The sequence below is a fragment of the Chaetodon trifascialis genome, chromosome 14 (assembly GCF_039877785.1).
Source record: "Chaetodon trifascialis isolate fChaTrf1 chromosome 14, fChaTrf1.hap1, whole genome shotgun sequence".
NCBI lineage: Eukaryota > Metazoa > Chordata > Actinopteri > Chaetodontiformes > Chaetodontidae > Chaetodon > Chaetodon trifascialis.
In genome coordinates this window covers 25,192,501-25,210,821 of record NC_092069.1, presented here as the reverse complement: position 1 = coordinate 25,210,821, position 18,321 = coordinate 25,192,501, and the positions used below count along the sequence as shown (strand labels likewise).

At 45.9% G+C, this 18,321-nt stretch overlaps 1 protein-coding gene across 2 annotated transcripts in view; it reads right to left on the bottom strand.

Annotated features, from left to right (window-relative positions):
• Positions 1–940: 940 nt before the first annotated feature.
• brf1a (BRF1 general transcription factor IIIB subunit a) overlaps positions 941–18,321 on the bottom strand; it is an 89,594-nt gene continuing 72,213 nt past the window's right edge. For both annotated transcript variants that reach the window (XR_011603048.1, XM_070979710.1), the window contains exons 17-19: positions 12,333–12,384; positions 4,249–4,411; positions 941–2,403 (exon numbers count right to left, since the gene is read on the bottom strand). Coding sequence is in view for 1 of the 2 variants with exons in the window: in XM_070979710.1 (XP_070835811.1) it covers positions 2,366–2,403; positions 4,249–4,411; positions 12,333–12,384 (253 nt within the window). In the remaining variant the exon portion in view is untranslated. The remainder of the gene's footprint in view (positions 2,404–4,248; positions 4,412–12,332; positions 12,385–18,321) is intronic.

Here is an 18,321-nt window from a genome sequence, read left to right as displayed (position 1 = left end):
GTTGGGTTAAGGTCTGGACTAGCTGGGCCCCTCCACGGCTTTCAGAGTTTTCTTGGCAGTAGGCTTCGGGTGGTTGTTTTGTTGACATGTAAACCTGAGATGCTGAGCACTCTGGACAAGGTTTTTGCTCAGGGTTGCTCTACACTTGTGTGCATCTATCTTTGCCTTTATCCTGACTGGTCTCCCAGTCCCTGTCGCTGAAAGACATTCCCACAGCATGATGCCGCTGCCACCTCCATCTAGGACTGTAGGGATGGTATTAATGAGCCCATGCTCAGTGCCTGGTTTCTGTTGGGGATTGGGTGCCATGGTTGAGTCTTTGTTTCATCAGGCCAGAGTATTTTGCTTGTCAGGGTCTGAGAGTTGTTCAGGTGCCTTTGGGCAAACTCCCAGCAGGCTGTCCTGTCTTTTCCTGTCCGTCTGGCCACAATTTTGCATGTGTTATTAGCATTAGCTTTACTAGCTGAATTACAGTATTTCTGTTTGCAGTGCAGCTCAATACAAAGGTACTGCAAATTGGTAGAGTAAACAGGCAATCTGCGACCTGTGTGCACTGGCAATCGCACGACAAGCGTACATGAACGTTAATATGTGTTTTTCAGCACGCTCACATGGACAGAGAATATTTCTGAAACGCTGATCTGAACAGAGATCGTTTTTGTGTTAAGATAAATGTTTTATTTTGGACGTAGCCTAAATTTATCAGTATGACTGACCCTTTTCGCATTATTAATTCATATAAAATACAGATTTTAGTTGCTTTGAATCTACATCTTTTTTTATCCTGAAGAACGTTAGCTGCTCTGAGCTAATGCTACCAGAGCTTCTCTATCAACAGAAAACGTTGAAACGTCAATCTCTACTGATGGAAAGTCTTTTAGATGGTTGCACATTATTTCCTTAAACACAAAAATGAACAAAGAGGCATTTTTTTTTTCCCATGTAGTGAAATCTTTACTGTAGCAGCAAATGCATACAACAATATGCAAATGTAACATCAAGACTTGTAGCAGCAACACGGAGGCGGTCGACCACGACGCCTCGTTAAAGACTGTTGTGTGGACACAGTGAAAAGGCCACAATCAGTTTCACCTCCCAACTCTCATTATTTTCCAACACACAAATCATAAAAAGCTAAAATAAAAAATCGATATGTTCTCTGACGGGGCTCCCTCACTCATCTGGAAAGTAAAATATCACAGAACGTTTTTGCATCCTGGCTTTGGACGCCTCTGACAGGAAGTCATACACAATGTAAATCATAAATCAAATGACTCCGTCTCAATTAAAGAATCAGAATCAGTTCCATCGAAAAGCCCAAAGCAAGATAATAAAATAAAACTAATCAAACCACAAATTCAACTATCGCGCTCCTCACACAAACTTGATCTGGAGTTAAAATCTCACTATTTTCGTACTAAACATCTCAGCAAACACTGTTCCAAGGCAACCTCATTGTAATACTTTGGTTTTAGCAGACCAGACAGCACGTGTCCATCCACTGATCACCTAAGGCAATAATAAATATTGATCCGAGCAGCGAGGTCGTTGGAGGATTGACCTCAGCTGAGCCAGAAATGACAGGAAAACACTGATAATGATGATTGATCTCACGCTGCCTGTACTTCTATGTACATATCGTTGTTAGGAGATGCAGTATAGTTTACTAGGATTAGTTGTCAGGAAGTACTCGAGTGTCACGAATGCAAAGTGCAAGTTCAAGGATAATGTGTTTAGCATTTTGATTGGCTGTTCTTTTTGCTACATTACGCCTTCAAAACCTCAACAGAACCATGGTGGAAATGTCTCAGTCCACAGGGGACAGTTTTTCTCAGCGTCTGTCCCCCAACGAGTGCTTCACAGTAAACACTGATGTGGTATTCAGCAGGATGGAAGACAGCGGTCTTAAAAGTGGGCTAAATTCAGCCAAACGTGATCTTAGATGTCCACATTATTATTCGTATTGTTCAATGCTGCTGAAACTTCAGCTGTCTCAAAGTTCAACGTATTCTGACCTGCAAACCACCAAACCAGTGCTTACTGGAGTGTTTCCCACCTGTGAGTTCACCGTGTTATCGGCTCCACACTGATCAATACACTTGTATCCCTCATTTCCACTTCACCATCTCAGCCAGCGTCCCAGCAGCACGTCCCTCCACTTCGGTCCAGTCGGGACGCCAAATGGACCGAGGAGTGGGATTTTTCCAGCACACATGTTCCCATTTAGTCCTCGTTCCTCATGGCGTCACAGCGCCGTCTGTAGCTGCGGTCGTTTTGTGTCTGTGTCTGGTAGTAAACATTTGATACACTTAAGGTTTTAAAACTGTCCGTACTGGTTGGGGATGATAACCCAGGAGGACCACTGCTAGAATCCATCGTCGTAATCTCCGTCACAGCCGTAATCTGGAGGGCAACACAGGAGGGATTAGATCGACGCGCTGCATCGTTGAAGAAATGATGAGGATTAAATCTAAATGAGTAATCACCAGAAACCAGCTGAGAACAACCTGTAGATAGTAACAAAGGTGAAGCTGAGTAATGAAAACACTTCATATTATTGCTGCCTTAATGTTGTATTCCGCTGCTGTGGATGTTCCAGGTTGAGCTCATTGAACTGCTTTATATCCTGTTGGTTAGTTTAATCTACAGCAATACATCATATTCTATAAGATCAGACGTCTGCAGCCTCTTCGGACGGGAAAGACGTGAAAAATCAGACAAATGTAGAGTAAAAAGTACAAAGTTTGCCTCTAAAATGTAGTTTAAGAAGATGGGAACTTTAGCAAAACAGCTTTAAAGTCTGATTTGAGCGGCTGGACATCTGCAGAAATCTGACTGGAACTAAATTTCTACAGAAACTTCTTGAAAAATCAGCTTTGGGCTGTTAGTGACCAGCTGAAAGAGTCAGAACAAAGATCTAAATGAAAACCTGTCTAAATAATTTCCTTCACTAAATGTAGAACAGTCTATTACTGCCTGATGTGTTTGTTTGTCTCGTTTATTTTTTAGCTTCACTTGGTGAATTGTATTGTTGTGTGTATTTGTTAGCTTTGTGTAAAGTTGTCTGTCTTAACACTGATGTGTAACACTTTGTTTGGCTTCGTTTGTTCATGTTCTTAAAAGTAATAAGATAAAGTAAAATTAAGTATCAGCGCTAAACACGTGCTCCTCTGACACCATTATTGGACGAATTCTCCACAGAAGTGAGAATTTCACCAGTTTGTCTCGAACGTGGGAGAGAAGAGTGAGCGAGAGATGCTTTAAGAGCCAGAAACGCAGCTCTGATTGGACGGCTGCCGGGTGGAAGAGCGGCGTCTCGAATCGAGGCGTCGCTAGAGGAAAGGAAACAGTTTCCACGGAGACGCTGTGATGAGACAACAGGTCAGACTTTAAAATGTCAAATGCGTCACTTTGCTCTGGTGTAAGCTGTCCTCGAGTCTCTCACCTGACCTTTGACCTCATTGTGTGTGGGGGGGGGATTATAAACAAAGCGTTTCCCGACAGGAATCAATCAAGTCGCTCTGGACTTTTTACTGCGGCAGAGCCACAGACCTTAAAGTTTAACAGCCAGAGACGTAAAGTGGAGAAACTTAATCTTAGCGAGGGCTCATTAAAACATACAGGGAGTCTGAGCCGTGACCCCGACGGGCTCATTCATTAAAAAGTCATTCTAACCATTTCACAGTCCAGACACTCGAGCGAGGAGCGCCGCCGCCACTGCCGCCACCGCCTGACACCGTGACTCTGCCAGTGTCGACCGCGGCCGAGCGTTCAGATCGTTTCCTCGTCATTTCCTCTAAATGAACGAATCAGTCAGCGTCTCATTTCAGGACACAAACAAAACGATAATCGATTTGTCAATCAACTGAAAAACTCATCAGGAACGACTTTAGCGGCTCATCACCAGTCAGACGTCTGTGTGAAGCTCTGCAGCTTCTGCATGCAGCTCCACTCCGAGGACGACGTCTTTCATGATTCACAGTTAAAATGTTCAGATATTCGTTTTTGATTCTTACAGTCTGTTTTGTTTTAAGACTCCACGCTGGACTTTTGGGAACATCAATCAAAACAAATCAACAGCCAATAATGAAAATAAAGACGACCTGCAGCTGGACTGACGCTGATTCATGAGCGAAGCTGATTGGATGTGTGCAGTTTATGTCGAATATAACTCGAGCGAGCTGCAGCCGGAGGCACCGACAGACTCTGGATCTGCAGGTTAAACACACTGAGTGTGTCTGAACTGACCGTTGTTGCCCAGCAGGTCCATGGCGCTGACACAAGCCTCCTCTTCATCCTCGTCTTCCTCATCAGCCGCAGCGGCATCGTCGTAGACCACCGGCCCGCTCTCGACCACCACTCCGCTGGCGGGGGCTCCCGCGGGCACCGGCAGGGGGTTGCCGTTGGCAATCTGAGCAAACAGGAAATATTGTTGGTGGTGAGCAGACGTGCGTCGTTCGGTATTTTTAATATTTTCCTCTGCGTGACACGCGAGCGTCCCGGGGGAAATCTAAGGCAGATCTGATCTCATCTGCCCCACTTCCTGTGAAATGATAGAAATAATAAACATAGTGTGGTAGTGATGGAGCGGTCGGGCAGGTGGAGCGAGGAGATATTTCCTCCCACATGCGACTAAATCCAGCATCCGAGCGTGACCACAACCTTTATTATCCTCCATCGTTCGCTCATTTATTCATTCTGCATTTAAGAAATCTGCATAGTCATCAGTGTTCTCGGTGTCGCACAAAAGGGTCAGAAATTAACTGGAGCCTCGGGGCCAAAACACCCTTCACAGTTCATAAAAGGCCTGTGAGATTAAAAATGAAGGGCTGAGGGTGAGCGGGGGTAACAGTGTCATCAGACCGGCCTTCGGCTTTCACCCCCTGAGCTGACCAGTGTTTGCGCCCTGTCTTTCCAGTTGCATGCTGGGAGAGGAAAATGGACCCGTTTACGATCAGAAAACAAGCCTCCTGGAACAGGAGGAAATGTTGGCAGCCTGTTGGCAGCAGCACGAGAAAATAAACACCTGGTCTAATAAAAGGACGGAGACCATTTTCCATCGGTGGAACCGACAATAAAACAAACGGCAGGTTCGAGTTCAGAGCTCAGCTGTGTGTCAGTGTTCCATCTCAAAGTCCTCCATCTAAAACAAACTCTCTCCTCTGGTCTCGCTCCACGCAGTGCTCCCTCTAGAGGCCTGGAGAGCTTCCGCTGTGTGCGTAAGCTTTAGCCTCAGCTGGCTGTTAGCCTGTTTTAAGCCAAGTGACTGATCAAAACTACAGTTAAACTACTACATTTCAAACTAGGAGTTTATTTTTGTGAGTCTGAGCAGCAGGTTTTCCCAGTTATAGAAACATCAAAGCACTGAAGTTGAAATCTGGAAGACAACCGATCCAACGCCACAACGAACACGAGTCAAACAGGTTATAATCAAACCGGCAGAACAGCTGAACCACACTGAATTAAAGTGGAAGAGAAGGCACTGCAATGTTTTTCATAAAGGACTATTACACAGAAGAATTATGAGTGGGCACAACTACAGCAAGTACAGTGGGTCAAAGTCAAACCAGGAAGTGTTATCATGGATAGAACTGATGGTCGGAGCTGCAAAAGTAAACTTAGAATAAATATTTTAACACAGCTGTTCATGTTTCATGTCCACGAGCCAAAAAGTCACCTGACAGTGATTCAGATCACACCTGTCTGCCAATCAGAAACAGTTGTCGTGCGTGGCCACTGTGATTACGGCACATGATGACGAGTGATCCGAGAGCTCGGTGTGTGAACCGGAGCTGCTGCAGGACAAAGGAAATTTCCCCTCGGAAAAAACAGTGATCCCATCCTGAAGAGCGGCTTCTCGGCTTCAATCTGAGCCGTGTTTGTTTTGCTCAGCGATGAACGGCGCAGATATCATAAGGCAAACAGACGCTTACACCGGGGAGGACAGGTGTGTCTGCCGTGGAACGTTTCATTCTTTCCTCTCGCCGCCGTGAGCGAGAGAAACTCATAAAGTAGCTAAAAGGAGAGTTTCTAAACGCTGTGGATTTTCACGTTATGGCAGAGGAAAGCATCGTCTGGAGTTTCTCCTCCGCCGCTGAAAGGAAACCTGCGTGATCTCGCTTTCCTTTCAGCGGCGGCTAATTATAAAGCTGAAGGAGAAGCAGGTGGAGGCTCCACAGCGTGAGGAGATATTTCTGTTCTCCTCAGCAACAGCCTGTCGGAGTCCCTGCTGGGGCCTCCCTCCTCCTGCCACCTCTCCTTCCTTTGCCTTTCATTTCCTCCTCCTCCTCCTTTTCCTCCCACCTTTCTTTTATTTCACATTTCCTCTATTTTGCCTCTTTTATTCTACCCACAGCCTTCCTCACTTCCTCCTCCTCTGCTTCCTTTGTTCTCATCCCTTCCTCCTCTTTTTCCATCCTCACATTTTCATATATATTATATGATGAAAATGTACAAATATCAAAAGCAAAAACTCAGCGCCGCCCCTCCTCTTCCTCTCGGTGGATCCCAGCTGGCTTTAACCTCACAGGCAGAAACACGACAGCATAAACTAAATCGCAGGTGAGAGCATCAGGTGAGTGCATCAGGCTGAAGGTCTGCGAGAGGAGATAAAACTGTGGAGAGGACAACAAAGACGTTTGTGTGTTGTGAGCTTTTCATGTTGTATGTTAGAAGCAGCATTCACACTCTTAGCTCACTCAGGCCTTTAACGAGAGAAGCGCTCGTTAGGAGCGAGGAGGCAACGGGAGGCGGCTACAGGAAACAGACGCTCAGAGAGGCTTTTATGGGCGCGGGGATGTCGACATCTGATCGCCTGCAGTCACTCATGGAACAACGAGCAGAGCGAAATTAACTGAGAGCAAACAGCAGCCTGGATTAAAGCTCATGTTCGGCCATTTCTGTGAGTGTTTTAACGGCACGACAGCCAGAAAGCATCAATCACAGAGAAATTGTACGAAGTGATGTTTTTTCCAGATACTGAATTCTAATATGCATGAAAAATGTTTAAATTAACCATTCTGATACTTGGTGGCCGTTCACAACGTCTGCATCATTTCTGTTTGTGAAAAACTCAGCAGGGATGAGTTCAAGGAGTTTAAGAATAAAAACTGCAAAAACGCTTAAAAACATCACACACACAGAAAAGTTTTAGAGACGTCAAAAGACAAAAGAGCATTTTAACTAAAACTTGAGATTCTATGATATAAAACGTTTAGTAAAGTCTATAAAAACATGTTGAGAACCAGCAGTTAACAGCTGAACACAGTTTATAAATGTGTCGTATCAGTTCAACACGATAAAGGGACAAAATATTCAAAATCCTGAAAATCAATAAAATCATGTCTCTCTTGTTGTAGTGTGAACTGCAGATGGAGGCACAATAACACACATTCAAGATGCCGAGGTTTTACGTCGTTTACGGTCGCTCAAATCGATCAAAGTGAGAAACCAGCTTTTATCAAGTACCAGAAGTTGTTGTTCATAGGGGTGAAAAATGCAAGAATTAGCCTAAAACTGCCGGAAAAAATTGTTGGCTTGTGAACTGTTAACTGCCGGGAGGAGCCAAGTTGGATAATGGTGATATAGCTATTGTTTTAGATCTCTGACGACAGATCTAAAACAATAGCTAATAGGAACAGCTAAAAGCAGCACAGCTAACAATTGTTAAATCAGCGTTAGCAGTTTGTCGTATGTTTTTACCTGTTGTAAGAAGAACGAGAGCTTCATCAGCCTTCAGATTCATCTGACCTCAGATCAGATGATTGAGCCTCATTTAGAAAAATGTTTTTAGAGTTAGACTTTCCTAACTCAAGAATCTCATCTGTCTCTTCCACACGTGATCAGCTCAAACTGAATGATTCCTCCTCATTTATCGGCACAGCAGCACAAAATGAGGGCTGAGTGAGGAGCAGCAGAGGAGGGCAGGCTGGAGGAGGAGGTCACAGTGATGAAAGAGGAGACTCGCTTGTTGTTCGGTGGACTAAACAAAGCCGAACGCTCGGCGTGGGAACGCGTCGCTGCTGCAGCCAACGAGGCGGGAGGACAGAACTGTGGCTGATGTCAAAAGAAATGATCTGACTTAAAGTACGAGGAAAGAAAATAAAATCCAGACGTCACCTCAGCTCTCAGGCAGACGGAGGGCGGCCTGGCACGCCTGAGCTCTCCCCAATGGACCGGCGCATCGAAGTGGTCATAAAGTTCACCGCAGGCTTGGACACGTGTCCGTCTCAAACTACAACAACCTTAAAACCAGCAGGAAAATCACTTAAGTCTACAGAGATAAGATCATTTCCACATCAGAGGACGGTTCTGTGAATAACGACTCAGACGAGGTTTTCTGCTTAAGTCACGCCGAAGATCAAACTCCATCTTAAGTCCGTTTTATAAGCGAGGCCCCTGGAGAGACCACATCAGGCCAGCTCTCAGATCTTTACGCTGACTTGAAACACTGCTGCTCTGTTACGAACCGTCCACACGTCTGGAACGAACTCAGAAAACTCGACTCACATCTTCACAGCGATGAAGCCGCGCTCATCTTCATTCGACTCCTCATGTTCAATTACTGATTAGAAATGAACGAGACTGATTGTGTTGGTTGTTTCCACGCCGACGTGAACAGACCAACTTTGTGTGTTCGTGTGTGAACAGTAAGAGCTGCTTCAGCCTCTTGGTGAAGTTCAGCTTCACGGGCCTGAACGAGCAGGACGAGCTGCACGTCATGTGGTTCGCCGCCGGCCTGGCCCGACAGCTTCGCCGAGGACGAGCTTCAAACACACTCGGCCTTTGATTGCCAACACTATCGCTTGCGTAAGCAGTAGCTGCGACGCTGGAGGGGGTGCGGTTCAAAGCCCCTCTCCCCTGACCTCGCCACCCTTTCAGCTTCCTAAGCCCCTCTGAAACTCCCACATCTCCGCCTGCTCCAGCGCGGAGCAGCCGGGCCGCTTTCATTTGGCAGAAATGAACCCGTCGCTCCTTCTCGGTCTCGTAAAGTGATGGTTTCCTCCCTCGGCTGATCGCTGGGTCACGGTCGAGGCCCAGCAGAAAGAGTTTGGGCGAAGCACAAACATCTCCTTTCAATCTGCTTCTGTCGCCGCAGTGAAACATTACATAACAGGAGCAGAGCGCGAGGAGCGGCCTCAGCCAATGGCGACGGCCGTTTGTCTCCAGTTCCCAGGGGGAGGTGAGGGGGTTGCTAAGTAACAAGCCTTGTTGACCCGGCCCCTCGTGGCAATGTTTTCTTCCTGGTTGACAGAGCCTGATCTCCCCGAGCTCCTCCATTCAGAGCTGCCAACAGCACATGATGAAGAGGAGGACAAAGACTGCGGGGGGAGGGGAATGTGGTGCAGGAGAGCGACAGGAAAGAAGCATTAAAGGGAAGAGAAGAAGAAGAAGAAAGACGAGGGAGTGAAGCATGAAGTGAGACGATGAAGAGAGAAGGAAAAAAGGAGAAGAGCAGCAGGAGGAGGACGGAGGAGTGACGCAGGAGGAGGAGAGACACAGTGGAGACAGAGGAGACGCTGAAAGTTTCCCATCTGAAAGTTTCAGTGAAAGCTTTAGTTTCTCCTCCTTCAGTTCAACTTAAACCAGCTGGTCTTTAGGTTTATGTGACTGCTGTACGTTTGAACAGAAATCAGCTTTTTTCTTCAGATGACTCTGAAAACTTCATTACCCATGAGCCTCGGTTGATGTTACTGAGGAAGAGACGCCCGTCAACACAAAAACACGTTGTTGTCACAACTGGAGACAAAATAAGCCTCAGAGTTGCTGAATAATCATTTAAGCTGCCAGATGTTTTATCGAGTTTCTACAAAGTTTGGCTTCAGTTCACCGTCACATGACTCAATCTGAAGCTCTCTGATTGGCTGTTTCTTACTGAAATGCACCTTGGGAGTCCGAGTTGTCTTCTCTTCAGGATTTCACAGGAAACCTCGGCGTGGAAGTCATACTGTGTACATTTACTCAACTATAGGATTTAACATTATTAATTATTAATTAATATTAATTAAAAAAAAAACTTTTGTTTTAATTCCTTTAAGGGTCATAGCAACTGATACTACTACTACTACTACTACTGCTGCTGCTACTAACAATATTAATAATAATAGTGTAAAACCGTGATATTTTCTCACTCAGTCGTTCATCTTTTGTCTCATGTCGGCTGAAAACAAACAAAACTTTGACCCCTCCCTCCTCCAATGTTGCTTCCTCATGGAGCGATGAAGAGGAAGATGGCAGAGAAAATGAAGAGCAGGAGAAGAGAGGACTGTGGCAGATATGGAAAATGAGATGTGGGAAGAAGAGCAGAGCGGATATGAAGTGCAGAAGTCCACTTTAAGACTTTGAAGATGATGTAAAGCTTCCTGTGACTGAATGAGTCCAATTTAAAATCAAATTAAGAGAAAAAGTTGGAAAACTGGCCTCGTTCTCCCTGAAGATGGCTGCTGAAAGCAGAATGAGGACAGGTGGAAATTAACTGTTCAAAGACGTGAAGTCTGACACGCAGCAGATGTAACGTACCACTAACCTCATTCTCCTTGGATTCATCTGAGCGGCGGCGGCGAGCCAACAGAAACCGTCACTGCAGGGCGGCGGAGGGATGGAGACGAGTTTACCTTCAAGTTTAAGGCCGCACTTACTTTAAGACGCAGCCAGAGAGTGAAGGACAAACGAAGAAACGAAGCGAGGTTCACCCTCACACGGCCCGAGCGAGGAGTACTCGCTCCTCTCTACGCTGCAGGAGGTCACAGCGATCAGCGCTTAATGAGGAGTCGCGGCTTCGTTCTGTCTCCGGTTTGTGTTTGGATAAACTTCATTTCACTGCCAACACACACTCAGAGTGTGTGTGTGTGTGTGTAAGACTTTACCATTAACACGTTCTTCACTGCTGCACGGATCAAAGAATGACGGCAAACCAGAAGGGACAATAAGGCCTGAACTGACGCAGACGGACAGATCGAGTTTATTGATCCCTGCAGGAGAAGTGCAGTGTGGCAGCAGCAAATCACAAAACACACCTAAGTTACACTGAGCTGACAGGAGGAAGGTAAGAAAAACACACAGAAACTACTGAACTAGACAGAAAATGAATGCAGATTCCGATTAAAGCTGAATGTTAGAAATCCTTCAGAAGGTAATAAAGGACATTACTTCAATCATGTTTCTGTCAGTGTTTCTCAGCGGCGTCTAACAATGATACATATATTTAATCAATGAATGTCACCTGGACGCAGGTAAGCAGATAACTGATCAGTGGATTAACCATATTTTCTGATCAGATTGACTCTTCTCCAGCACGAGTCTAATAAATAATGACCCCTCTGCGGGGGTCTAAACAGGTGACTGAAAACCAGACAAGACTAAATATCCAAGACCTTGAAGGTCCTTGACTTCATCACTGTGAACACACACCATCCTGCTGCCATAAACACTCACTGCAGCACTAACTGTGGATCCATCCGCCGCTCAAAGTAGTCCCTGACAAACGCTCCATTTCCTCCTGTTTGTTTGCTAAAAGCTACAGTGAGGAGCTGTTTGAGGAAACGACTGAAGCCTTTTTAATGATTTAACTTCATATCAATGGCACACTTTCAGTTTTTAGTCAGAGCCAATGAACTTGTGGCTCAGAGTTGGGGAGAGGAGGGGGTCTGAAGAGGACTGAGAGATGAAGAGTTCTGGTCTTTTCATAGGATTTAATGAATTTGACAAAGATGAAAAAGAAACCTAATTTTAGAGATTAAGTACTTACATAGCAGGTTTTTTCATCTCTTTTATAACACACATAATATATTATAGAGTGGAGGCCTTTATTTGAGACAGTCCCCTTGTTTTATGCCGTGATGCCATATTATACACACACACACACACACACACACACACACACACACACACACTATAATCTATGATAGTATCCCAGCAGCTGTGACTGAACTCCAGCATCATGTGACGTAGCTCTGAGCTGATGCTGTCTTTCTCATTTCTACATCATGAACCCACTGTTATCAGTGCTAATATCTGCGCTAATGCTAACATCTGCTCACGTCATCCGTTTCACCTGGTGCAGTTTCTAAGTTGTTTATTTCTCTCCAGTGTTTAAAAACACTATTTATTATCCGTATTAGCAACAGCACTTTTATAAACTGTATATATTGTACATATACATAAACCGAGTATTTCTCAAGTGCAGTACAACGCGTCATTAGTCGTTTTCTCATAAGAATATTAATATTAATATTAATATTATTGCACGTCTGCTAACTGCAGGAGAACCAATCAGAGCACGAGCGAGCGACGAAGATGAGGATCAGGTGCGGTGAAGATGGACGGCAGCTCACCTGCTCCACAGCGTGCTTCTTGTTGGGCTGTCCGGTGATGAACGGCTGCAACCTGCAACACAAAACACATCGACTCAGATTTCAGATTCTGTGGATTCAAATATCTGCTGCAGTATTAGAGATTTTTGTACTGTGTTATGTGTTTTTCGACTGTGCAGAAGTACAAAAATACTGTTTTATTATCCATATCTTAGTCGTACAATTTTAAATTTCCCATTGAGAAACCAACCCATCCTTCTCAAACCAATGATTTATCCTCCTTTTGTTTATAATGATGAGTTTATTGTCTCCTTTTTTTATCATCTGTTTGTCTCATTCTGTCTGTTACAGTTTTATTGTCCCAGCATGGGATCAATAAAGTTTTATCTTCCAGTTTCTCCTCATCCTCATTTGTTGCCTACGTTTCACCAGTTGTGACATAAAGTAACGGTCCTACTCTGGACGTAAAGCTGTTATATGGATTTTAAATTCAGACGATTTTCAGAATATAAACGTCTAATTAAACGTTTGCTCTTGGTGTTTTTTATGAGTTACTTCCTCACACAGTTCTTAATGTGCTGCTTGAAGCGTCGCAGCAGCCGAAAGGCGTCTTCATGCGGTCAGAAAGCTTCGCTCCAAACACAGAAATAACGCAGGAAATCCCTCCCTGCATTAAATCACGGCCGGGCTCCATGACCTTACAGTCACGCGGCTGCAGAAAATGAAGAACATTTTTCACACTGAAGTACAGTCAGTGAGTCTGCAGCAGGATTAAACGTGCAGCTTTTATGAACCTCCGCGGCCTGAAAGTACTGATATTGGTTTCCAGGCGTGAGAAGACAATGAAAGCTTTCGCTCTGTGGACTCTTCAGATTACTCTCCATTGTTCACCTCAGCGGTGAGGACACCGAGCCTCCTCTGTTCAGCTGCTGCACTTCCTCATTCACCACTTTCCTCTCCTTCATTTCCATTTCCTTGTTTCTGAGTTTGTCGCCTGAAGCCGGCGTCACAGAACAAGAGTCGACACTGAAACAGAGCCTCATAATCTTAATGAAATCCTTTGGCTCCATTGTGTCAACAGTAAAATCCCGTAATAATGAATGTGACTACATGAATTTTTAATGAAAGAACACAAGCCGACATTCAGGACCACTTCACGCAGTGATTGGTCAGAGCGGCGAAGGTGAGAAAGAAAGAACTTCTCTCTCAAACTCTTTTTACTTTATCAACTATTTACTTTTTGTGCTTTACAACACAAAGAACGTCGTGTTTCCTCCATCTTTTCTCACGCTTTGTTCTGCCAACATTCAGGCCGGCAGCTCTGTAAAAGCAGCATGCTAACATGCTAATGCTAATTTTTAGCAGGTTACTAATGTGACATTTGCAAGTGCAGCTGAGGCTGATGGGAATGTTTTTGTTTGTTTTGCAGGTATTTGATCAGAAACCAAAATATTGTACAAAATCAAATTTCAGCCTCAAGGTGGCGCCAGACGAAAAGTCAGATTTCATTAAAGTTACGATTCTACGGAAGCCCTGAAGGCAAGGTGTACAAAACTGTGGGCAACATCAGCAAAAGAAGTGGACTCAGGAGATACTGAGATGGAGGGCAGGAAGTGACAAACCAAACGACGTCCTGTTGGTACCTTTCTCTCGTAATTTAAACCGGCACAGGAAGAACTTTCCTTCATCTTGTCCACGGCGGTTTTCACTTCCTGCCCTCCATCTGGATTAAACGCCACCGGACTGGAAACAACCTGCTCACAGATAAATCAGCGCTTACGTGCGATTCACGCTGGGGCCAAAGAACATCTAAAACATTTAACAGTGCACGTTGAGATGCTTGCTGATTGCGTCCCTTTTTTTAATCACCCCAGTAATTTTCATACGGTCCCTTATTTCCACCCTGCAGAGGCAGAGTCTCACAGCAGGCCTCGGGGATGAAGAAGTGAAAACACAGCAACTATAATAATCACTGGAATATTAATAGTCCTGCTCACAACAGTTATTGCTGACTTGCCATCTGACAGCACAGCTGGATATTATTAAGCGTGAGGGCTCCTGATTCCAATATTTCTATATATTCATTACACTCTTTATTACAGGCGTTACTGTTGACACAACATACAGCAGGTTTCATCCACATTACCACGGCTGCTCTTTCGGCGTCTTGGCTGCAGGCGACCGGCTCAGATTACCGGCAGAAAAAGATGCCGTGAATGTGAAATGAGCCCAAACTGTGACTAACGGGCCGACTGTCTGTCTGCGAGCAGCCTCTTCCTCGACAGATAATCAGCGATGAACGCACCACCGGCAGTAATTCCTGAGCAGCCGTCCCACCGTCCCACTGGCTGGAATTAGCATCGTTCCCGGAGGCTTCCCGCCCCCTTCCCTGCCCACCCGGCCCGGCGCTGAGCCCTCCCTGGAGGCTTACAGTAAGTGCTCGACTCTGGCTGATAAGAGAGACAGCGCCGGCGAGCTTTTAATTAATCTGCTTTAACCAGAGGAAAGGGGGAAGGAACCGGGGAGGATGGGTAACAGCGAATGTGGCGTCTTCACCCCCAACGCTACCCCCTCCCTCCTCAAAGCTCATTAGAAAATCCCAACCAGACCAGCGAATCGCTCCCCGCCGAGAAACTATTCAAGGCCCCCGTAAATGTGTGAGACCACAGCCGCTCCCCCGGGCCGTGACCCGGACACCAGAGGGAGGGAAGGATGGAGGGCAGGGAGGTGGAGAGAGGGCGACGAAGAGGAGGGAGGCGCAGGGAGGAAGGGCACAAAGGAGCAGGAGGATAATGAGATAGATGAGAGGAGAGGGGACGAGGGTGCGAGGTGAAGAAGAGAGGAAAGGAAAGAAGGAAGCCGTTAAATCACATCAAAAGGTTCCTGACCTGCACACGTGACTCCGATCAATGAGGATCAATAATCAATACAACAACTAATTCACCACCAATGATAAAGTCCAGGTGCTAAACTCTCCAAAGCGGGTCAACATTTAAGACGTACTGAGCTAAAAAAAAGTCAATGATCTGTCGAAAACATTGATTTTTCTTTGATTTTAACGGAATATTTTGAAGCGTCACCTGCTTTATTAAGTCTAACAGGATCCTTTCATGGTCGTCAGAGGAGTGGTCAGAGGTCAGAGGTCAGGACGGTGAGCCTCGAATCGTTAGGAAGAAAAATGAGAGTTAAAGAGTCAAATAAGAGGTATTTTTTATACCTTAATATCTCATCTGAACTGTTGTTGGTCCCCAGAGGATGAAGTGATTTTTCCACCATCAGCTCTGGTTTCATTGGTTTGGATGAAAAGTCTTTACTGCTGTTAGGCTGCTGTGACGTTTGCTCCACACATTCATGCTCCCCTCAGGATGAATTAGGCAGATCAGTGTTTGCATGCTAACTCGCTAAACTACGACAGTGAACGTGGAAAACGTGAAGCTCAGTGAGTCTGCCGTCGCCATCTTGGCAGCGTCTGACTCCGCCAAGCTAATCCCAAAAAGGGCAAAGAGGTGGAGCATGGGTGGAGCTGAGCAGCTGAATGAAGGACGGTTGCTGAAACGTTGCAGCTAGCTGTCACTCAAAGAGGCCAAGCCCGTAATTATGCGTAACTTTAAAATAAACGAGTGAGTTTTATAAAGGGTCAACTCCATAGTCATCATAAAACGAGGAAATTAGCCACATAGAGCGTTTATTTCTGTTGCTGTCGGATATTTTAATATGGAGGTCTATGGGGATTGACTTGCTTTTGGAGCCTCGAGTGGCCGTCAGAGGAACTGCAGTTTTCAGCAGTTCTGCATTGACAGCTCATCATGTTACAGCTTTGTTCTTGTGAGGATGTTAGCGAGCGCCCGTTAGCATTTAGCTGACAGCAGAGCTGCACGTTAGCCCTGCAGACTGTAACCGAGCGGCTGCAGTTAGTTTGGGGTTTTCTGTCCCTCTGCAGGCAGACGTCTGGTCACAGTGAATGCAAATCAGCAGACTGAGGTTTTGACGGAGGCCTTCATGATTAATTCAAAAGGCTTCGTCACTTCTCAATATTCTGACCATCCACTTCTGACTTTTCCACCTCTGTTATTTTCTCTGTGGCGCTCGCAGAATCTAAATCTTACATATGAAAACTATCAGCGCCGAGCTTTCCCACGAACACTGTGCCGGCCTCTCGACCAACGGCTGCGAGGACCTTTGAAGTCGCCGAAAATCATCCGAATCAGCAATCAAACGTAAGCTGGACCCAGCTGAGAGCCAAAAACCATCCCTGACTCTGAGTCTGAGAGATTCTCTAATGAAACCAGGAGCAAGTCAACACACACACACACACGCACGCACGCACGCACGCACGCACGCACGCACGCACGCACGCACGCACGCACGCACGCACGCACACACACACACACACTCCCATGATTTCATTTCCTGCATTAGAGCCGATCTCATTTTAATACCACGCCTCTTGTCATTTGCTGATCTTCTAATCGTCTCCTCTCATTTACGTTATCCGCCGTGTTTGTGTGTCTTCTCGACATTTTGTTGTCGTTTTGCTCGTTAGTGTCGAGGTGAGGTGTTTCCTCGAGCCCCTCCGTGTTCGTAACGATTGCATCTGTTTGTGTTTTTACATCCACTCCTGTTTCCAATCACTGCTTCTGCGTTTCAGCTGGCAAAACCGGCGTGAGGGAATAATTTCATGATTAATGCAATAATCCAGTGAGTGACATCACAGGCAGGAAGGAGGAAGGACGAGTCGAGAGGAGGAATAATCTGAGAACTGGAGGTCGCGTGAAAGCGACGGATGTAAATAAATGATGATAATAATCTGAGCTTCCAGCTCGGCTCTCCAGCTGGGGACCGAGTCCTTGGAGGCACGCGCACACACACATGCACACACGCACACACACAGCCTCCTTCAGCACAATTAAATCAGCCATAATCACAAAAACCCCACACACACGCAACCACTCATACTTTCCCACACGCATACACGAAATACACACAACCCCGTACACACACACACACACGCACAATAGAGACTCACACACACTCTCATTTGTGAGAGAGTTGTCCATTCAGGCTGCAGTGCATTGTGGGCCGGTGTGCAGCTTGGCAGGAGGAGACGCAGATTCAGCCAAAAGAACTGATTGTGTTTTCTCCTCCTCTGGACGGACCATGCAGCACTGACCCCATTCAGAACACACACACACACACACACACACACACACACACACACACACACACACACACACACACACACACACACACACACACACACACACACACACACACACACACAGACACAGACGGCCACGCGTGCACAAACACACACAGGAATACAAACACACTGCTGCTGTACTTGTGAGGACTCCGCATTCTCTCCTTAACCTCTAACTGCTCAACCAATCACCTTGAACCTGGAAGTGCAGGTTTGTCTGACTTCCTGTCTGGCTCTATCTGTGCTGATTGACGGTCGTCCACGAAGCAGAGCTGAGAGACGCTTCTGAAACGGAGACGGAGCGCGCCCGGTGGGACTGCAGGCATCGGCTAGCACGGCGGCATCGGCTCCATCGGACACGCTGTGGACGTTACGCAGACGCCAGGTGCAATTCAGGGGTACGAGTAGCAGCAGTAATGACCACAAAGCAGCACAGTGGATATTTAGACATAAAAATTTAGACAAAAAATAATTCATATGTGTGAACACTCAAAGCTTAGTGATGTAATTCTAACCTGCAGGGCTGGTTGGTCAACTGCTGTAGCTGTTGAGCTAACCGCTAACAACTGCTAAGCTAGGAACTACCTGCTACATGCTAACACCGGTCAGTGTCAGATCTCTGAGCCTCGTTCTGTTTTCTCTCTCCTTTACTGCTCCTGCCATGTTGTTCTCAGGATGGTTCCTGAAGAGGAAACAGCTCTGAGCTAGCTAGCCAGCAAGCTAGCTGTCAGTTAACCTGCATTAAAGCTTGTTGCAAGTTCACAGTTTATTCTACAAATTAAAGAAATCTGGAAACCAGTGCTCTACTGG